Source organism: Parasteatoda tepidariorum, chromosome X1 (assembly GCF_043381705.1).
Source record: "Parasteatoda tepidariorum isolate YZ-2023 chromosome X1, CAS_Ptep_4.0, whole genome shotgun sequence".
NCBI lineage: Eukaryota > Metazoa > Arthropoda > Arachnida > Araneae > Theridiidae > Parasteatoda > Parasteatoda tepidariorum.
In genome coordinates, this window is record NC_092214.1 from 75,196,186 (window position 1) to 75,217,018 (window position 20,833).

Consider the following 20,833-nt stretch of genomic DNA (forward strand, 5'->3'; position numbering starts at 1 on the left):
AGCAAATAGAATGTATGTGAGTTATTACGGTGATGTGCTATATAAAGCTTTTTAACTCTTCTTGAATTAGAGTGTACAAGTATAGTGGTTTGATCATTCCACTACCTGTCGGAGGTCGTTTGTTCAAATCCTTCCGGTAAAAAGCGAGCATCTCTCTCACACATTTCGTTCTCCACACCTTTGTCGCATTTTGCTCACAAATGAGTCCATGCTCTTTCAACTTTGAAGACATTGCGTTTTTGAATTCGACTATTATTTGTTTCGGGGCTATTTGGACATTTTTTTCCTCAAGTTTGAGAATCCCTTTCTTACAGTGTTGTATATAATACGCTTAGCGCTTAACGTGGCTAATACGATGATAAATAATAATCACGAAGTAACAAGACCATAAAATATGAACAGTCCTTTGATATGTTTAAATAACTACATTGATTCCACAGAAATATCCATTTGGGTGTTGCTCGCAAAGATTAGAAATATTAAGAAATATAAAGGAATAAACGCTACGAGGAAGAACTGAATGAAGAACTAAAAGCTCTTCACAAAAAACTAAACTAAAATTCAACATTTCGGCAGCTGTCTAATATTGAGAAGAACAAGAGACCACACTGATGCATGAAAAACCTTTTAAAAACATATTTCGAGTAGAATTTAAATAATAGATTTGCTCATTTTGGATAAGCTCACCACTAGTGCCTATTTTTGATGGCTCTACATTAAAACACGGCTTTAAACTGAATTTATTGTGTTATTATATTAAGGAAGTTATTGGCTTCAAAAGACTAAAATTAAGTTCGGATTTAATTATTCTTTTAAAATTTTTATTTACTTATTTTTATGGAATGCAAGCTGTATTACAAAGCCTTAAATAGTTCGACTTTGAACAACACCCTTTTAGGGTAAAATTACATTTCATGGAAATTTAAACCTTAATTTTTGATATCTCTGCTTTAAAATAGGTTTTCAAACTGAATATAATTATTATCATTTTTGAGAAATCATTGACTTCGGAAGACTTCGATTGGATTAACATCTTTTCTGGAGAATATAAGCTGTACTACTGATACTTTATTTCCAATATTATTCATTTATTATTGTTTTAGCAACTTATTTAACAATGTTTCATATTGTAAACAGTCCGAGTTGGAGATATTTTTAATAAGCATGCATGGTTGTTTTTTCTTTCAGCAACTAGACAAATTAAATAAAAATTGGAATCCAACGTTTTCAATAAAAGCTATATCTTTCAATAAAACTTGCCCTTTTAATAAAAACTATAAGAACTGAAGTTGGATTTTAAAATTATTGAGGTAAGTGACCCAAATATGGGCACTGCACCTAATGTGGGCACTGGTGTAAAAATGCTTCATTCATAATTTTGAATGCAGATGGCAATATATACGTTTAAAGCAGTGTAAATGGTAAAGGATCAAGTAAAAAATATATTCTATTTTTAGCAATTCAATACGACGAAGTAAAGCGACTAATCAATATTAGATTTTGTAAAAATTGTTCTAATAATTTGAAACTTAAGCATGTCTTCTTTATTTGAGAGATCTTTCTTTGAACATTTTTTCTTGTTAAGGCTTTATCTTTTTAATAGCCTTGTTGAGAATTTTAAATTATTGTCCATCTATTTTCAGAATAAAGGGATTATGGTGGGTAACATGAAAGGGATTATGGTATCATCGCGTTTATGGTGGATACTGTATGGGGTCTCCATACGGTCACTGCAATGAAGTGGTACCATGTTGATACCAGCGCTAGACCAATTATCCGTGACAAAATTAAATAAATAAATAAAACAAAACTATTAAAAAAAATAGCTTAACTGCCACAACCCAATCACCCTGTAGTGATCATACAGCCCAAAAGAGTTTTGGTATTGTGCAATATGTCGTAATAAAAACGCTTTATGATATAATGTAATACTTAATGGTTTGGTTGCTTGTAGAGTGTTGTGGCTCTAGAATAAAGAAAAAAAACTTTATTTTCGTACGCCTATCATGCAATGATTCGAATATAGTTGTATGTTGGTTTAAGGTTTTGTTTGCATGATTTATGAGGGTGCCAATATTAAATGCAAGGGTGTCAAATATGGGTATAGGTTCTCAACAAGGACACTGTCCATCATTGTGAGTCCCACAAGTATAATCACAAATATGCAGTTCCTTGTAGAATACTGAAGTCAAGCATCACTGGCAGCTTTCAGTAAGTGGGCCATTTTGATTGACATTTGATGGACTGAAGGGGCGTGGTAATGATCCTTATTTGACTGTCTTACCGTAAACTGTTTAACTTCGTACGCAGGCCGCCCAGTTATGACAGCAGGGGAGCCCTCCCATCTGCAGAAGACGAAAACTGATGCCACGTCTTCGGATCATCTTCGAACATGTTTCCAAGACCATGGCCGATGATAGCCCATAGTGCACCTCTAGCACGACGTAAAATAAGCACTACTACTACTACCATTATTTTGATGCTTTAAATTCAACTTAGCAATAACAATTCAGCGACAGTTTTATAAGTTTTTATTTGCTGAATTAAAAACTAGAACAATAAAAATACTTTGAGGTGCCCATAGTTACTTACAAAACTACCTTACAAAACACTTACACTTACCTTACAAAAATCCAGAAAAATACTTATTGTAGGAATGATTTGAAAATATTAAAAAATAAATGATTTTACATACCTCCTTGGGGAAAAAACTGTGCGTATACGTCTTTAAAAGTAGATTCATTTACTATTCCTGTAGGGCAAGCCTAGAAAACAAAAGAAACGAAGTTCAAGTCTACAGGTGAGCATTTCTCTGTTTACGTAGTGACAATTTAAAAAGAAAAGAAAAAATAAACTAAAAAAATAAATAGAAAGAGTAAATAAGTTACTTTTAATTGAACATTTTTAATGCTTTCATCTAAATTAAACTAAAGAAAGTTTGATGTACTATTTTGATTAAAGAACATATAATTAACTTTTCTCAGTCAACGATAATAGCTGAACTATTAGAAAATCAAAATGTCAATCTAGATGAAATCTCTTAAAGCTTTTTGCTCAGAGTTTGTATAACAATTAAAACTCTTAATTTTTGTTTAAAAATAAATAGGTGCAAGAATTAGACGCGCCTGAACTACAATGGTTATAGTGATTAAATCAGTGATATCCCGCACTTATGCAAATTACATTAAATAATACTATAATTTATATCTCAAATGAAAATAAAAGAATACGTGGAGATAAAATAAAAAAAAGATACGAAAAAATTATTCGAGTAAAGCATGTGTAAGGTACATTCTGTGCCTGTTTCATTTTTCTAGTTATCTAGGATGCAATATTTACTTAATAAAGGTAAATAACCGAAGGTAAATAACTGTGAAAAGCTTCTAAAAGTAGGTATAGAGTTATTGAAAAATAATAAGTTTTTTGTCCCTTATTAAGAAATATTATTGAATCAAATACAAGGAAATTCGGGACCTAAACACATGAGGTATGATAGCACTTAGTAGTCAAACCTATAAGATATATGATTATTTTCGGTAGCTTAATTTATGATCAATTAGTGGTAAAAACATTTCTGTGTAGATAATTCTCTCATTTTTATGTTTCCAGACATATGAAAACATTAGATTTTATTAGACTTTACATTTCAAGTTAGTTCTAAAAATTTGATTGTAATTTTAAAAGTTTAGATTTAAAAATATGAAATTTAAACATAATCACAAGGGTGAAAAAAATTTGATTTAATATGTGGAACAAGAAGGATTTAAAAGATTTCAACAAGAAGTGAATTTCTTTATTTTGCATTAAGTTAATTGGAACTTTCTGTCACCTTTTGAAAAAGAATTCTTTAATTTTTAAATATTCTTGCCTTTTTAATTTTTAGCAAAACTTTAAAAATTTTAAAGCTTGCTTTTTACCAAATAAATTTTTAAGTTATTTGGTTTTATTGGACCCATTATTTTTCTCGTAACAAAGCTTGAAGCATTTTCGGTTAAATTTAAATCACATTGTCTTATGGCTGCTGTAACTGTTAAATAAAAAATAGCGGTGACCATGCAACCGGGATTTACATATGCACCTAATAAATAAAGTTAAATATTAATTAAAAATGAAAAAAGTTCAAATTTTAATAATAAAAGGCAAGAGCAGGATTGAAAATGTTGTTTTAGAAACAGATAGACAATTTTTTTCCTAACTCAATAACCAAATACTCGTATACGTAAAAGATCATAACATTTTAATAGATGCAAATAGATGCAACAAATAATTTTGTAAAATTAAATTTTTAGTCGACAAATATATTTAACATTATTAATCTCTCAAAACCTTTTCAACCGATAATTTGAATTTCTATTAATTTTTTTATTTTGATAAAATTTTAACTTTAAACTAAATTAATTTTTACTTTTTTATCTTTAGTAACTTCTCTCCCTCAGTGAACTCAAGACTTACCTCCAGCAAGAATGCTAACTTCAGATATCTATATAGGGTCTAAACCCGAACTTATAAAGCAAAATTCAGCCTTCCGTAAATCCACTATTTAAGAACTGGCCTTTATGCAAACACGGGGCGAAAATATAACACATCAGCCTCTTACGTGTAGTAATAACGAGGAAAAAAACACATAATCCTTTTCTTCTCACCAAATATTTGAGAATCTAGACTTACCTTGCTCTGCTATAGAGTTTTTCAATCGCTAACTGAACAAAGATATATATATATATATATATATATATATATCTTGTAGTGNATATATATATATATATATATAACACAATAAAGGCCAAAAGGATAAAAGAAAAGAAAGAAGATTAAGAATAATAATAATGTTATAGTAATACAATATTGGAAAGTGTTCTTTTTTGCAGATATAATCATGTGAGTTTAAAAAATACTGATACTCTTAAGCATTTATCAGAGTTTCAGTTTCAAATAATTGTGAGTAATTAATTCCTCTGTTGAAAATATTAAATCTCATTTTGATCAAATACCAAAGTCAACATCTATTTTATTTAAACTCTTGCATTTATTCAATTCATACCGAGCAGCACAAAACAGAAGTTTATATCTGAAGTTCTTAAATTTCATTCTATTTGCGTTGATTTGTCCTCTTGAAATTTTTTTCTTTCCTAACTTTTCAAGTGCCCTGAATTTTTTCAGTCAAATATCTTTTTTGGACTTTCTATTTGAAGCTGGAATCGTATAATATTCACTTCAAAAATGAGAAAAATTTCATGGCAGCAGTATCGATGTCAAATAAATCCTTGATAGATTTCAACATAAAATTCCCTTTCTTTATATCGTCAGAATGCAGTGAAATACTGTGAGAAATTTAATAAAAGTACGTCAATATAGATAGTATTGAGTTTGTATGATATAAATTGCTTATTTTTTTCAAATAAAAAATTCCTATCAGTGTTTCTGTTTGTATATTTTATATTTTAAAAAAAAAATGATTTTTCATTAAAAAAAGTGGTTTAATGACGTTTTTATTAAACCACTAATTAATTTTATTAAACCACTTCTAAGAGTGGTTTAATGACATGTTTATTTAGAATAGTGTTTGCTAAATAAGTTTTAATGAACCCTATATAATATTTTTTGTACTCATATAATTTATTTTGTTTTATCGGAAAAATTCAGTAACCATATTTATGAAATATTTTTGAACAATTTATGTTCGTAAAAAGATGCAAGTACTATTAATTATAGTTTTTTTTTTGTGATTAAAAATATCTATTTTGTATACATTTTATACTTGAGTACACATTTATCGCAACTTATAAATTATCTGAGACATTAAGTTTCTATTTACAAAATTACAGATTTATTATCTTCATTGTGTCTTACTTTTTTTTATAGAAAATTTTATTATTTCTCCTTAATGCATCAAGAACAATCTTTAAGTTTTTAAATTATAAAGGGTACCCACTAATGTTTGCTTATCTATAATTGTGAAAGTAGTTATGACTACATGAAGAAGAAATTCCTGTAAAATGACCATATGTATGGTAATTTTATTTTCTGAATAAAATAATTTATAAAAATAATTCTGGTTAATAAAACCAGAATATGCGGTACTTAAACTATTCATTTGGTAAATTTTCTGTACATACGGCTACGCTTCACCAGCTATTCCGGTTTTCAAAATTAAACGTCTTTTATTACCACTTATTTAGTAAAAAAGTACTGCACTGAAAAGTAAATTTACATAATGGTTTTTATGCCCTGTTCTAAGATATTATGATAACATTACTGAAATTTACCTCATTTGCAAAATTTATAAGACATTCTAAAGCAATATTTAGTTGCTAATTTCACCAAAATCATTTTTAAAGAGCTTTGAAAAAAAATTTCGTGCTTTTTAGTGCTGTCATAGGTCCAGAAACACGATATATTTTACCATATTCTGGTAGTTTTGACCAAATTCTTTCCTCAGTGAAAGCACAGTAAAGTGGCCAACGTAGTGACACTTGGCATAAAAGTGATGTATTAGCATTTTTTTTTCAAAAGTATTAGAAGATAGTGAAAAATTATTTACAAAAATATCAAAGCATCATCGATTTTTGAAAGTAAACATCGTATGAGCATGCTGAAAAATATCTGTTAAAACAAGTATACCTAATCCTGTGACAAATCTACCTATTCTGTGATAATCCTACTTATGTGTGACAAATCTATCTAATCTACCTATAATCATGAGACAAAACATGTTAGGGAAAAAACCAATCCCTAAGAGCCATTCCAAGATGCATTTATTTCCAATGAGTAGTGCACAAAATTAGAAATGAGCCACATAGAATAATTTGTGATCTAATGATCGTATTTTCACGTTCTAGGACTAAATCTTAGTATCTCGAGGGGTTGACCTCAAATATGCTAATTAATTAGAGCTGCTGATATTTTAAGTTTCGAAATCAGACACAAAAACTTACTTTCTTTGAATAAACATGCCGTTTTTTTCGACGGATTCGGATTTCTGACCTCCAAATTATTGGGGGTAGCTGCAATCTGAGAAGTATGGTCCCTATAGTTTGGTCAGAAAAGCGGTCCAAAGTTTGGACCCTTTAATGTTAATTTTACTTTTTGCTTATTTCACAATATCTCGAAAAATTATTAAGCGAATTAAAAACTTTTTGCACAGAATTAGAGAATTGGTTTCGCCAAAGATAATTCCATGAAAGAAATTACTTTTATTAAGCATTTATTAGTTTTTAATACTTTATTTAATAATAGTCGAACAAATTTTGAATTCTTAGGTATGTCATTTTTTACATCATTTTGAAGGGTTATTTTTACATAGAAAAATATAAAATTCTAGTTAAATCAGTCGAATAGTTCAGGAGATATCAAATTTTAAAAATGTTGCGTATTTCAAATCCGATTTCTCGTAAACTATTTGACCGATTTCGCTCAAATTTTGTATTTTGCCACTTAAAATAGCATTCTTTAAAATGATGTAAAAATTTTATACCTTACAATTCAAAGGTTTTATTAGATAATTCGACTACTTTATTAATTATTTATTAGGTAGGTCGACTATTATTAAGTAAAATGATAAAAAATAATAAATATATGCTAAAAGTAATATTATGAATGGAATTATCTTTGGATAAATGGATTTTATAATTGTATAGAAAGTTTTTTCAGTTTATTAAAAAAGGTCTCGGGATATGGGGAGGAACATAAAAAGTAAAATTATAATTAAGGGGTCCAAAATTTGGATCGCTCTCCTGACTCAACTATGGGGACCATATTTTCCAGATTGTGGCTACCCCCTATATTTTGGGGATCCGAAATCAATCCGCTGAAAAAAGGTATGTTTATTCCGTGAAAGTACGTTTTTGTGTCTGGTTTCGCAATTTAAAATATTGTCTGCACTAATTAATTAACATATTTGAGGTTACCTTATCAAACCATTAAGATTGAGTCTCAGAACGTGAAGATCCGAGTATAGATCAAAAGTTATTTAGGGTGGTCGCTTTTTTTATTTTGATCGCAGTACAAAGCTTTAAGAGATGTTTGGACATCGAGAATAAAGGTATCTTGTACAAATTAGTGGTCTTCATTCTTTTTTAGAACGTTAAGTAAAGTGGGAAACTGAAACCAAACAAATACGTGTTTTAAGCGCTTTTTTTCCACCTTTTTGCATTAATGACCTCGAGGTGTATATTTGTAGTAAATCGATGCTTCTTTTCATCTTTCTATTATTAGAGTTTCCTTCCATTTGGTGCTTTTTTCGTGTTAGTGGGTAGCAGTAAGTTGTTTTATATTGTATCGCATACCCACTTTACTATACCTGGACTTAATTTTTATAAATATTGCTGCAGTCGCTTGGCAGTCTAAAGGGGGAAAGCAGGGTTTAGTGGGCATTGTGTACATAGCATTTCAATTATCAGAAAATTACTAATTATTCGATACAAACTGGATTTGTTAACGATAACTTTAGGTGTCATTTAAACCATTTAAAATCAACTAAACAATTTTAAATTAACTGAACAATTTAAAATTATCTAAACAATTTAAAAATTAACTAAACAGTTTAAATTTTTAACGAAAACATTTAGGGTTGTTATTATTTTACTGTCTTCTAATGCTCTTTATATACGAAAAGAAAAGTCCGTTTCGTTCTAGAAAAAGAAAATCAAAGGAATTAAAATCTGAAAAGAAGAAAATATACATGATTTGGGAAGTGATCGAACATAATTTGCAGGTTGATAGAATATTCTAAACATATAAATATTCATAGCAACGATTTTGAAGCTCATTAAATAAGCAAATATTACATTTTATGGCAAACATTAAAGCATTTGCCGGTTATAGCATCTGAGCCTTCGAAGCTATATATAGTTTTATGAAGATGAGGAAATAATCTTAAAGCAAAAGTCAGTTTTAATCACCTTATCTCCTTTGACTTTTCAAATTTGGAATTTTCCTCTTTATACTCTAAAATATTTCCAAACTTATAAGCTTTTATTGTACAGTTATATGAGAATGTTAATTAAGAATTTCCAAAAAAAAATCATGAAAGTTAATAACCTTTTGATGTAATTATAAAGAGAGAATTAATTGTTTACATTAATGTATTTAGCAGTAAAATTATTTCTAATACAAAGCCTGCTTTTATAATAAAAATAATGTTGTCGAAACAGTTTAGATAGTTAGTACATATAGTATGAGGTACAATTTAGGTTACAATGTACACTTATGCTGAAACTCAAAAACGTTACACTTTGAATTATCTTTAACTTAAAATTAACGTTAAGGTTTTTAAGTAATAAGAATGAGATGCAGATATTTCATGATAACCGTACAACATTCACTAATTTAATTAATTAGTGACTCTTAGCTGGAATATTATAGATCATATATTATTATTATTAAGTTGCATAATAGTAAATTACAATTTAAAAAAAATTATTGTTGTAATAAATTTTTAATATTTTCTTTCAAGTCGTGAGATATCATGACTTAAAAGAACCAACCAACATTCACTAATTAATTGGTGATGACTACTCTCTTAAAATGAAAGAGTTATTTCCCCTACTCAAAAAAGAGTTAAATTTTTTTAACTCAACTTGAGTGAAATACATTCTTATTTGAGCGAAATTCTTGCTTTGCATTAACTCAAACTTGAGTGGTATTTATTAAGCAATATTTGAGTGCTTTTAGCTCAAACTTGAGTGATTTATTTATTATTTAATTGTGTGCGAGATATAAGCTGGAATTTCTATCGTTTTATTTTAAAAAGCAAACGATAATAAATCTAAATAAAATTGTTATGTTCTGTGATCTAAATAGATTATGTCTTCCTTTTTATTTTACGTTTAATTTTTTTTTCTGGAGAATATGTCATTTAATATTTTGAATTAAGAAGAATTAAAACAACTTTTAGTTCACAGCGGTATTTCTGAAGAAGACGCTGTTTTACTTTTCAGTAAGTAGATATACTTTGTTGTTTTTATTTTGAAAATACTTTTATTTTGAATGTGTTATATACACATTCCATTTAAATTAGCTGTTTTTCAGCGTTTTTTAATAAAATATACTATTCTTTTAAATTATTTGTCAAAAAAATTTATTAAAATTGAAAGTGTTAAATGTGGATGATTATGAAATATTAAAAAAATTTGATTCCCTGCTAGAATCTTTGTCAAAGCATGTGGGAATATATTATATCTGATAAGAGTTTTAGAATTTTTTCAGATTTCATATTAAAGTTTTAACATTTTATTTTAATATAATAAATTTATATCCATGTTTTAGTTTTTTTGATGTATAATTTTGGTACAAAACATTTCTGGATAATTAATTTCATATCATTCTATACTTCTTTTATAAAGGATATTTACGAAATTATTGTTCATACAGTCCATAATTGCTGTTATTTAAATTGCTTTCTATTAATAAAGTTGACTGTCTTTAATTTATGAAAGTTCACGTCTGCAACATCCATTCATTCAAATCAGAATCTTCAGATGTTCAATGTATTTTATTATAAATATATCATTCAAAGAAAAAGTGGAAAATATTATATTTAAAAAAATTAAGCAGCATTTTGAATTTTTCTGTTTTTATCCTGTTTTTAGCTTTTATTTAATTGGAATTCAGAATCAATACTATCTTCTTATTTCATAAAGTATTTATCACATTATACAAACTATTTTTCCTTTGTTGCTAGCATAAAAGTTCTTACCACTTTTCTTCAAATTCAATTTTCGAGGCAAAATTGAAAATGCAGAATTAATATTTAATTAAAAGTACAATGCTAATTAAAGTATTTGAAAATGCAAATAAATTAGAATTTTACAATAGTTATAGATTAATAGTAAAAAAATAGGAGCAAAATTAAAAGTAATATTTATTATGAGATATAGTTCAATTTGAATTTATATACCTATATCCCAGCTGAAAATAAACTGTAGTTATTCTACAGAACTGAAGTAATTTCGTAGTTTTTCTAGAGTTAACTGCAAATTTTCTGTAGTGCAATCTTAACTGTAAAAACACTGCAGTTATTTTGCAGCTAATGCGAAGTAATTTCTCAGTAATTTATTTCGAAAAAATTTTAGCTATTGTCTACAAAATTACTGTAGTTTAAGTGAGGTCACTTTAAAATCATAAATTTAGAAAAAACTGAAATTTTAAATCCGTGGTCATTCTGCAGTAAATTTGAAGTAATTATGCAGTCATTGTTTCAGAAGTATACTTTCTGATGAATCTGCAGAAAAACTGCAGTTACTTTGCATTGTTGTAAAATTGAAAGAGTTTGATGTCTTCAATCTTGCTTTCCTGGCTGGTATATTAAATTTTTATAATGTTTTTTCTTTTTGATTATATATTAATTTCTTACAATTAGGTAAAAATTCTAAACATATATATTGATAACGGAAATAACGTACACTATCTATATTCATAATAGTTAAAATTCATAAAATACATACTTGATTTAATTGTAATTATTTATAATTCAGAAGCGATACAATTTAATTAGTTTAAAATATGCCTAAAATTAGGTATTTAAATATTTCTGTATTTTAGTAATTTTATTAAAAATGTCGTTTTCATTAATTTTTATTATTTATTTCTTTTTGACTTAAGAAAACTATGTTTGAGCAAAGTTTATGGTAAAAACAATATTAAAGTAAAGTCAAGTAGTTAATGTTAATTAGTTAATTTTTTTATTCGAATTCATACTAAGCTAGGATTATTGCAGAACAAAAATTATACTTATTTTTTTCTAATCAAAACAAATATATAGTTTGGATTTTAAACAAATTTATATCAAAAGAGTTTGCAAAATTGAGTTTGAAAAAGGGTATTTAATCCAGATTTTTTAGCTTTTAACGTCCTCTTCAAAAATTTATTAATTTCACTTAGTTTCAGAAATTTGTCTTAAAAAAATTTAGGCAATTTAAAACAATATACCTTTTTTATTGCTTGAAAATAAAGCTTTATAAATTAAACGAATAAATTTGTTCGAAAAAAAATGACTCATAGTATTTTCAATTGAACCTAAATGAGCATAATATTTATAAAACTGCTTACTTTAAAAATTCGTTTAGAGCTCCTTACTTTTAAAAATTAAACTTCAAAGAAAAATGACGTAACTTAGGGGAAAGAAAAAAAAACTCAAATCTACAGTGGTTAGGAATTTTTCATAAAAAAAACCTCTTAAGTAATAATTCATTTAATTGTTGTTTTACCGTATACAATCAAAATAATTGGATAACCACAAAATGCTGCTATTCAAACTGTTAACTCTGAAAATTTTTTTTAACTGTGTTTTCACCTTATTTGATTTAACAAAAAAAACTTTATCCTCGCCAACAAGACCCAGCTCATGAAACTAATTATTTCTTTGTAGCCGTCTTGTCACAGGACTGCAGCCGAGATGGTTAATCGGTCAATCTCACGACAGACGGGAAGCCAGTTCGTATCCCAGCCAGTGTCGATATGCTCACAGCGAAAACTTTCACAAGTGCTATATTATCTAATTCGATATTTAAACTCAACAAACGTTAAGATAAAAAAAAAAAATTCCTATCTAAGGCTTTCTCTACCAAAAGGAATTTTTTTGAAACGAAAACTATTGTATTTTTTATCGCTTACGATAGATGGCACTACTGAATACAAAAATTTCGAATATTAACAGTAAAAATTTTGACTGCAATTTACAAACTGAAATACTGAAAATCGCTCAAACACGAGTTAAAATCACTCAAGTTTGAGTAAAAACGATTCACTCAAGTAATACTGAAAATCACTCAAACTCGAGTGAAAATAACTCAAGTTTGAGTGAAATTTTTTTCACTCAAATTGAGCTATTTCCATATAACTCTTTCACTTGAGTGATTTTAACTCAAGATGAGAAGGCCGGTTTTTTCTAGATGAAAGAGTTAAATAGCACTCAAGTTGAATTATTTTCACTCGTTCATTTTAAGAGAGTATAATGCTTGCATTTAAAAAAAATCAGTAGCAAAAAAAGGAACGCTTCTGGAATAAACTTAACGTTATTTTTATTAATTTTTTATTTATTGTTTGAACGAATAAGGCATTTTAATTTGAAAAGCACTCAAGCAACAATATAGAAAAGGGTCCGAATAATTTTTTATTCGCAGGGACTATTCAGCCAATTTATTTCAGAATTTTAGTTTTACGCAGATATAGTTATGTAGTTTTACATGACTTAAAAATAAGTCTAGCTTGTAATTCGAAATATTATAGATTCTTATCAAATTGAATAATAGTAAATTTTAATTATAATAAGTTATTTATATATTCCTTCAAGCCATGCTACTTCACGACTTGAAGGCACCATCTAGCATTAACTAATTTATTAATGGTGATTATTTTGTTTACCTTTAAGAAAACATTCGCAGAAAAGTACGTTTTCAAGTAAACAAGACGCTTTTTTTTAATTTTTTTTTTATTTATTTATTAATTTTTATTATTTATTTTTATTTATTTTTTCGATGAGTTAGGAGTCTTAATTCGCAAAGCACACAAGCAAGTGTCTGGAAAAAGGGACCATATAACTTTTTTTTTAATTCTCATGCACTATTTAACCGACTTATTTTAAAATTTCAGTTTTTGGCTGATACAATTATGAAGTTTGGCATTAGTCGAACTTGTAACTGAAAATATTTCAAATTATAATTAAATTACATATTAATAAATTATTGTTATTATTTTTAAAAATAAAATTGTTTTTAAGTAAATGATATTTATTACTGTTAGAAAAACATTTTTGATACTCTTAAATACAGGTCTAATGAAAACAGCAAAAGTAATTAAGATCTTAATTATTTGATTATCATTTATTAAGAAAAGAATTATTGGATTACTATTTATAAAAAAATATTAAAAAAATGGGGCTATAAAAACTTTAAACTTATTATATGAAATTTACGAACAACATGAATCTGTAAAAATACATAGAATTCTTTCAACAACAAAAATTTGCTTAACTTGTTTTAAACATTAAAAAACAATCGAAAATATTTAAAAGAATACTGTCTTATTTTTAAACAAAATTGAGCCGAAAATTTGAAAAGGCAGTGGCGACTTGATTTAGATAAACTGATGAATCTAGAAGTCTAGTTTTAATGCTTAAAAATACTTCCTATGTCGATAAAGATTTTTATGTAGATAAGATACTTAAACAAATTTGGAAGTGTCAAAATAATAAACTAATTTCGTGGAGAAATTGTTATGCCATTCAACTTAATCAACTAATAAAAAACAGAAACGCATTTGTACAACTATTTTAACTTTTATAAGAAGACAAATAACAAAATGCGATAAAGTGAAGCAGAATTGAATTTCTAAATAGATTTGAAAGTTTAGTTTCAGTTACTTTAAGAAACTTTAATAACTATTTTAAACAAAAAGTTCACGATCAGAGCTTGTGTTATTTTTACTATACACTCTATAAAATTTCACCGGTAAATAACGGCCGGAAACCGGAAAAAAACTTCCAGATGCTACCGGTAATCAATCAAATCAATTTATTAATTATTAAATCAATTTATGCCCGTAAAGCTAGCGTGACCATAGGTCTGTCGATAAATTTTTACTTGAAAATATATGGTCACTGTTCGTATTTTATCGCTTTTCTCGGAGAAATTATCTTTAATTCAGGCCTTAGCATTATTAGAGACTATCTGGTGATTTGTTTATAGAATTATGGTGAACCATGGAAATATATTACTCTATTCATTGTGTTGAATTATATTGTGCTATTCATTATATGGAAGTGCTGCCATCTGTCAAGGAGAGAGATGGTTAAATATTCGTTGTCAGTGTTTACCAATATGATAGACTGGAAGAGAGATCCCCTGCTGCACCAGATGGGATTGAACTCAGGACTTTTGAGTTCGTAGTATAATGCAGTAAATATTATGGCAAGCGATGTACAGTTCTCCAAAAAAAGGACCACCCTGAATAACTTTTGATCTAATGATCGGATCTTCGAGTTCTAGGACTCGAACTTAATGGCTCCGAGGAGTTGATCTCAAATATGCAAATTAATTAGCGCAGACGATATTTTAAGTTACGAAATCAGATACAAAAAAGTACTTTTTTATCAGATACAAAAACGTATTTAAGTGTAGTAAATAAATTATAATTATTTACAATGAAATAATAAGTTGTTTGACTGCATCTATTTAGCAAAAATGGATATTCATCAACTCTGGTGATAAGTAAAAGCTTCATATTTGCCAAATTAAAACTAATTAAATATAAATAAAGTAATTTACAATGAAATAATAAGTTGTTTAACTGCATCTATGTTGCAAAAATGGAAAAAAAATTCTTAGAATAATAACCGATTTAATAACCGATTAAAATTCCAAGAAGCATGGCTAAATTATTCACAAATTTCTTTTGAACTAATTGTGCTCCCTTATTTTGAATTTCATTTCATAAATTATACATGAAACTTAGGTTTACAGTGATTGCAAGATTTACCCCGGTAACATTAAAAAAGTAAAAATAATTTTTTAGAGTCATTTCTCTATTTTTTCCTTTTAATGGCAAAAATTGTTACAAACTTGAAATTTTTCACTTTATGATCCTTCTATGCTGAAACACCTATCTATAAAACAATAAAACAGTTTAGAATTTAAATTAATTAAAGAAAAAATCCACCTATACAACTAGTCATTACGCCACTTGTTTTAACATGAATTATGCTCGTATTAAACAGACACAGTTTTAACTACTCTTCGCAGCTTTTCTTGAAAGATTCTTTGAAATGCACAGTTTGACACTATTCAAGAATTTCAAACAGTTGAAAATCTCTTATCAACAAACTCATTATCGAATAAAGTGTCAATATAATGAATGGCTGAATATTTAGTTTCTCCCTTTTAAGTGAGAAGGTTATAAGTTTCCTTTCACTAACATAACTTTATCCTTTTACTGAAGCCGATAAATTTTACTCTTTTGCAAAAGTATCGAGAAACTATTTTGCTATACTGTTTTCAAAATTCTAGTATTTTAAGGTACTTATTTTCAAAAAATCTCTAATAAATTCAAATAACTTGAATTATATTTCACTGTTGGAAATATTTCGGAAAAAATTATTAAATAACTATTTATTTAATTGTTATTTCACCATATTCAAACAAACAGTCAAATAACCATAAAAAAGACGATATTATAACTGTTAACTGTGAAAAAAAAATATTTATTGACTGTTTTAACCTAATGCGGGTAAACAGCCAGAATTTTGTCTGTGCCATCTAGGCCCACTAAGTGAAACCACTTAGTTCTTTACAGATGTGTACATTATAGTCGAAAGGGTTAATCTGTCAGTCACAAGAACGGCTGAATGGGGGTTCAAATCCTAGCTTTGACACAAAATTTTTTTTCTTTTTCCTTAACATCTGAAAATTTTTCAGTGTTCGGTACTCCCCATTGGCGGCCCTGGGCTATAAGAATACGATACACTCATTCACTCATAGATGCCAGCACCACATTAAGGCTGCTTAACTCAAAAATTCAAGTATTTTCTATTTCTCACGATAGATGGCACCAACAGATAAACTTATTAGGCCGCATTGCACGATTCAGTTGATAAATTACTACTCAACCACAACCTAACTCCATTGTCCATTATTTAATGGAAAGACTATCTTAATATAACTTAAACGTCCATTTAAGCCACATTTTTACTGTTTCGATACTATGCTAGTTGTAAAAGGTTAAAAAAAACGTGTAGATTTGTATTCATGGTTTATTAATTATATCAGTTATGAATGGTTTCAAGACCATAAAATTAAAAATTGCTCCTTACTGTAAACTTTAAGATTAATTGGACGAACGGACTGATTCAGATTATTTACCCGAAATTTTTAAATGAAAATTCTAACAGTGTTTGATAAAATATAGAATTCTAAACTGTGTTCCGTAAGTAAACTCCTAAAATACAGGGTGTCCCATAAGTTCTGATACAGTATTTATATAATAGCGTACACATAGAGCAAAAATATTAGTTTATAATACAATTCAAAAAAGAATTTTGTGAAGTATTAGAATCTTTTGTAAATAAGTGTGACGCTTTTAAAATAACAGAAATGCAAGGAATATCGCTTGCCATAAAAAAAAGGATAGAAAAGTGAAAAATTCCCTCATGGCATGCCTTCCATATGAATTTTTTGTTCGGGAGCAATTCCTTAACTCTTAAAATGATCGATTGGGAATAGTATCGACTTAAAAAATATAACACACGATAAAAAAACAGTTCTTAGATTTCAAATTAAATGCATTTTTAATAAGAATTTGGGGACAGCATAAAAAAGAATGTGAAAAATTAAGAAATGAAAGAAATAGTTCCAAGTTAAAAGTACGCCAAGCTGCTATTGTTATAACTGGAGCAACGTGTTTTACAGAAAACGTAAAATAAGACGAAATACCTGATTTAAAATCCAAGAAATGTGACGATATTATTAAATAAACTGTCGAATTAAAAAAAAATTAAACGTTAATATTATGAAATATTATTTTTATTACAGTCCCCTTCGTAACACATGGTTCCATGTAGATCACCGAAGTCATTTTGATCAGTCTGTGAATGGATCGAGGGTGCACAGTATCGGTTCTCATTAAACTGTTCTACAGTAAGTGCTCAACTTCTCGTGCAGGCCGTCTGGCGAGGGAGCCATCCCCTCAGCAAAAAAAATAGGCTAAAAATTGCGATGGTATGTTTCCAGACAGTCCCCAATAGCCCATTGTGCAGCTCTAGTGCGAGGTAAAGTAAATACTAGTACTGTTTCTAGTATGTTTGAATTTTTTAAAGACACAGAGATGAAATGTAATAAATCGGGGAAATTTGTTAAAGAATTTATGTGATGACCACTATTTATTTTTTAAATACTCATTAATTTCTTTAAACAAATTTAATGTTATAATATATAATAAATTACAGAAATGGGATGAAGAATTAATGAAACAACAATTGTTTAAACATTCAAGTTTTAAAACAAATTAAATATTGTCTCATATAGTATTTATGTTGTCTTGAAGAAAAATAAATGAGAGAGATATAAGTAGAAAAATAGTTGTGACAAACATAATTTTTAAATTAAATATTTAACTAATTCTCAAAAAAATCAAATATTAATAACAAAAAATGATACTTTTATTTTATCTATGTTGTTCTGAAGACAGTGGGAAAAAATAGAATTAATTGGACAATTTATGTGACAAACATTAAAACATAAAAATTCTAACGTTTTTCAGTAAAATAAACGTTAGTAATAAGTAAAATACAATTTTTAGGACAGCTTCACGGATAAAATTTTTATTCTAAAATTATTCTAAAAGAACAAGCAAAAGTCAGTCCATTCAATTAACCGTAGAGAATACAGCCAGTAACATTTCTTTACATTAAAAGTTTTAAACTGTTAACAACTGGTATGTTAAAATAACCGTTATTACAAAACTAGAGGATTTTGTAACCATTTACAACTAGCATGGTTTTAAAACCGTAAAAATGGTATTTAATTAGACATTGGAGTAAGGTTTTTTTAGGCCTTTAGTTTGGCCTTGGAAATTAGAGTTAGGTTGTGGTTCAGTAGTGTTTCGTCAAATGAACCGTGAAATGTGACTTAATTAGTTCATCTCGAGGTACCGCATCTATCGTGATAGATGTGAAATACCAGAATTCTTTGTGTTCAGCAGCTCCATTTTTCTGCCATTAATGCGTGAAAGAGAGTTTCATATAGTAATAGCTCTGTGTCATAAATTGAGGAGTACATGACCCTGTAAACTCCTCATGCGTTGAAGGATTGGAAGCGATATTATAGTGTCAAGGATCAAAATAATAAATTGGAGAGGTAAGTAGAAGAATTTATGTGTCGAACACCATTTTCTAGTAAACACTTAATTTTTTTCAAACATTAAACTTCTTTCTATATTATTGTCTACATTACCATTTCCTTATAAACTGTTTGATTTGATTGCTGTAATAGAACAACACGGATATTTAAACTGGCTATTGTATTTAATAAATATCAAGAAATCAATAGTAAAAATTAGTGTGAGATCTAATTTCGATCTCTTTAAGATCCAAGAATATTTTGATCATTTCAGTTGCTTGCAAAACTCAGATAGTGTTTTATATTGATATCCTTTACAGCGAAAGTATTATTTTTTTTAACTGTTTAACTCTTTAGACTCATAATTTTATTTTTTTTTAAAATCCTGGAATTTAAAAAAAAAAACATACTACTCAGTACAAAGTCAGGGTTGTAGAATAGAAAGAAAATAATACATTTATTTTTCCCACTGAAATTTAAGCACCTAAATAAGAACTAGTCCGATAAAACTCCAGCATTAGCACGCATTGCAAAAAAAATCAAAACAATAGTATTTTACACCAACGCGTTCTTAATTATAGCTGACCCAAAATTAGACTGACTGTATTTAAACATTTATAATAGAAAACAGTTAAAAATCAATTCTTGTATGAAAATTATGTTCTAAGGCACATTTTTCCTCCCCGAATTCCGGTTTTAATTCATTTTTTGTTCGTTAGATGACATTGTGCCATTAGCGGCTATTTTTTCCTTCCTGTTAAGACAAGTGATTGTGGTTATTGATGGGCATTTTGAATATTGTATCCCTATTTTCATTCAAGTAAAATTTTTAATTTCGAAATTAAATTAAATTCATTTCAAATTTCGAAAATCTTTGATGTAATTCTCAGTTTTTTACCCTTTGTTTTACATGTTTGCTACTTACATCGCCATCTGTTGTGAATTTTTGAACTAAGAACAGAATAACTGGGAGATAAAAATTTATGATCTGTCACTTGAATTTAAAACGTGTCAGTTTCATTATAAACGGTTAGTCTAATTTGAGACACTCAGTATTTATTTAAACATTTAGAAATCTTGCAATTCATGCCAAAGTTGAACTGCTTTCTTAAAATGAAAATAATAGCAGAAAATTTATGATCGAGCTATAAGCTCCTGAAATCACGACTAGTGTCTCAAATGTCAAATTGGCTAAAATAGATCAGTTATTTTGCACGCTCTCTGGATGAAAATGGGATTTCTACCTAATTAGTTTTGAGTTCTAATCTTGATTACGAGACAAGAAATATGCGTAGTCTTCAGGCAATTTTACTAGAATACGAGTTTTGTTTTTCTGAAGGAAATGAAACTTTTATGAAAATATTTTTTACAAAGATAATAATAATATGACTTATAAAGATGAAAACGTAACAATTTTTTTTCTTTCTTTGCAATTTTGTAACTTATTTTTTAATGTATCTGATTTTCTAGTCATTTTCAGGAGTAACTTTCCACATTAGAATTCATAAACCCGTAATGCTAGAAAAACGAATTGTTTTTCAAGAACTTATTCTTAAGATAGAGTATATATACAAACTTACAAGATTTTTTCTAAAAATAAATTAATTTTTTAATAATTTATAGAATATTTTAGAAAAAAATTTGCTTGGAAATAAAAAAATTAGCCTCGCAAATCAAATTTTGAAAAAAAAAATTCAATTTTTATGGATAAAAGCATAATTTGTGTCCCGGCATTCAAGTTAATTAATTTATGAGTTTTGAAAAAAGATTTTTTATGCGGTAGTTTTTCTTTAATAAAAAGCAACCAATAGTAACAGATAAGACAATTTTTTTTCAAAAAAAGTACAAAAATATATCTAACCCAGCTAGAATAAAACTAAATCTAGCTTAATTTTGTTAGAGTTTGAAATTTGTTCCGAAGTGGAATCTTAAATATGGGGAGGGGGGCTGATTAAAAAAAGAATCATACTCCTTCTAATTTCATTAGATGCCTCTAATTTCATTAG

General features: G+C 27.8%; 1 protein-coding gene across 1 annotated transcript in view; it reads right to left on the reverse strand.

The window, feature by feature from the left end:
• Positions 1 to 20,833, reverse strand: part of LOC122269444 (A-type potassium channel modulatory protein KCNIP1-like) — a 352,568-nt gene that overhangs the window by 84,647 nt on the left and 247,088 nt on the right. The window contains exon 4 of the mRNA XM_071187748.1: positions 2,696 to 2,765. Coding sequence (XP_071043849.1) covers positions 2,696 to 2,765 — 70 coding nt within the window. The remainder of the gene's footprint in view (positions 1 to 2,695; positions 2,766 to 20,833) is intronic.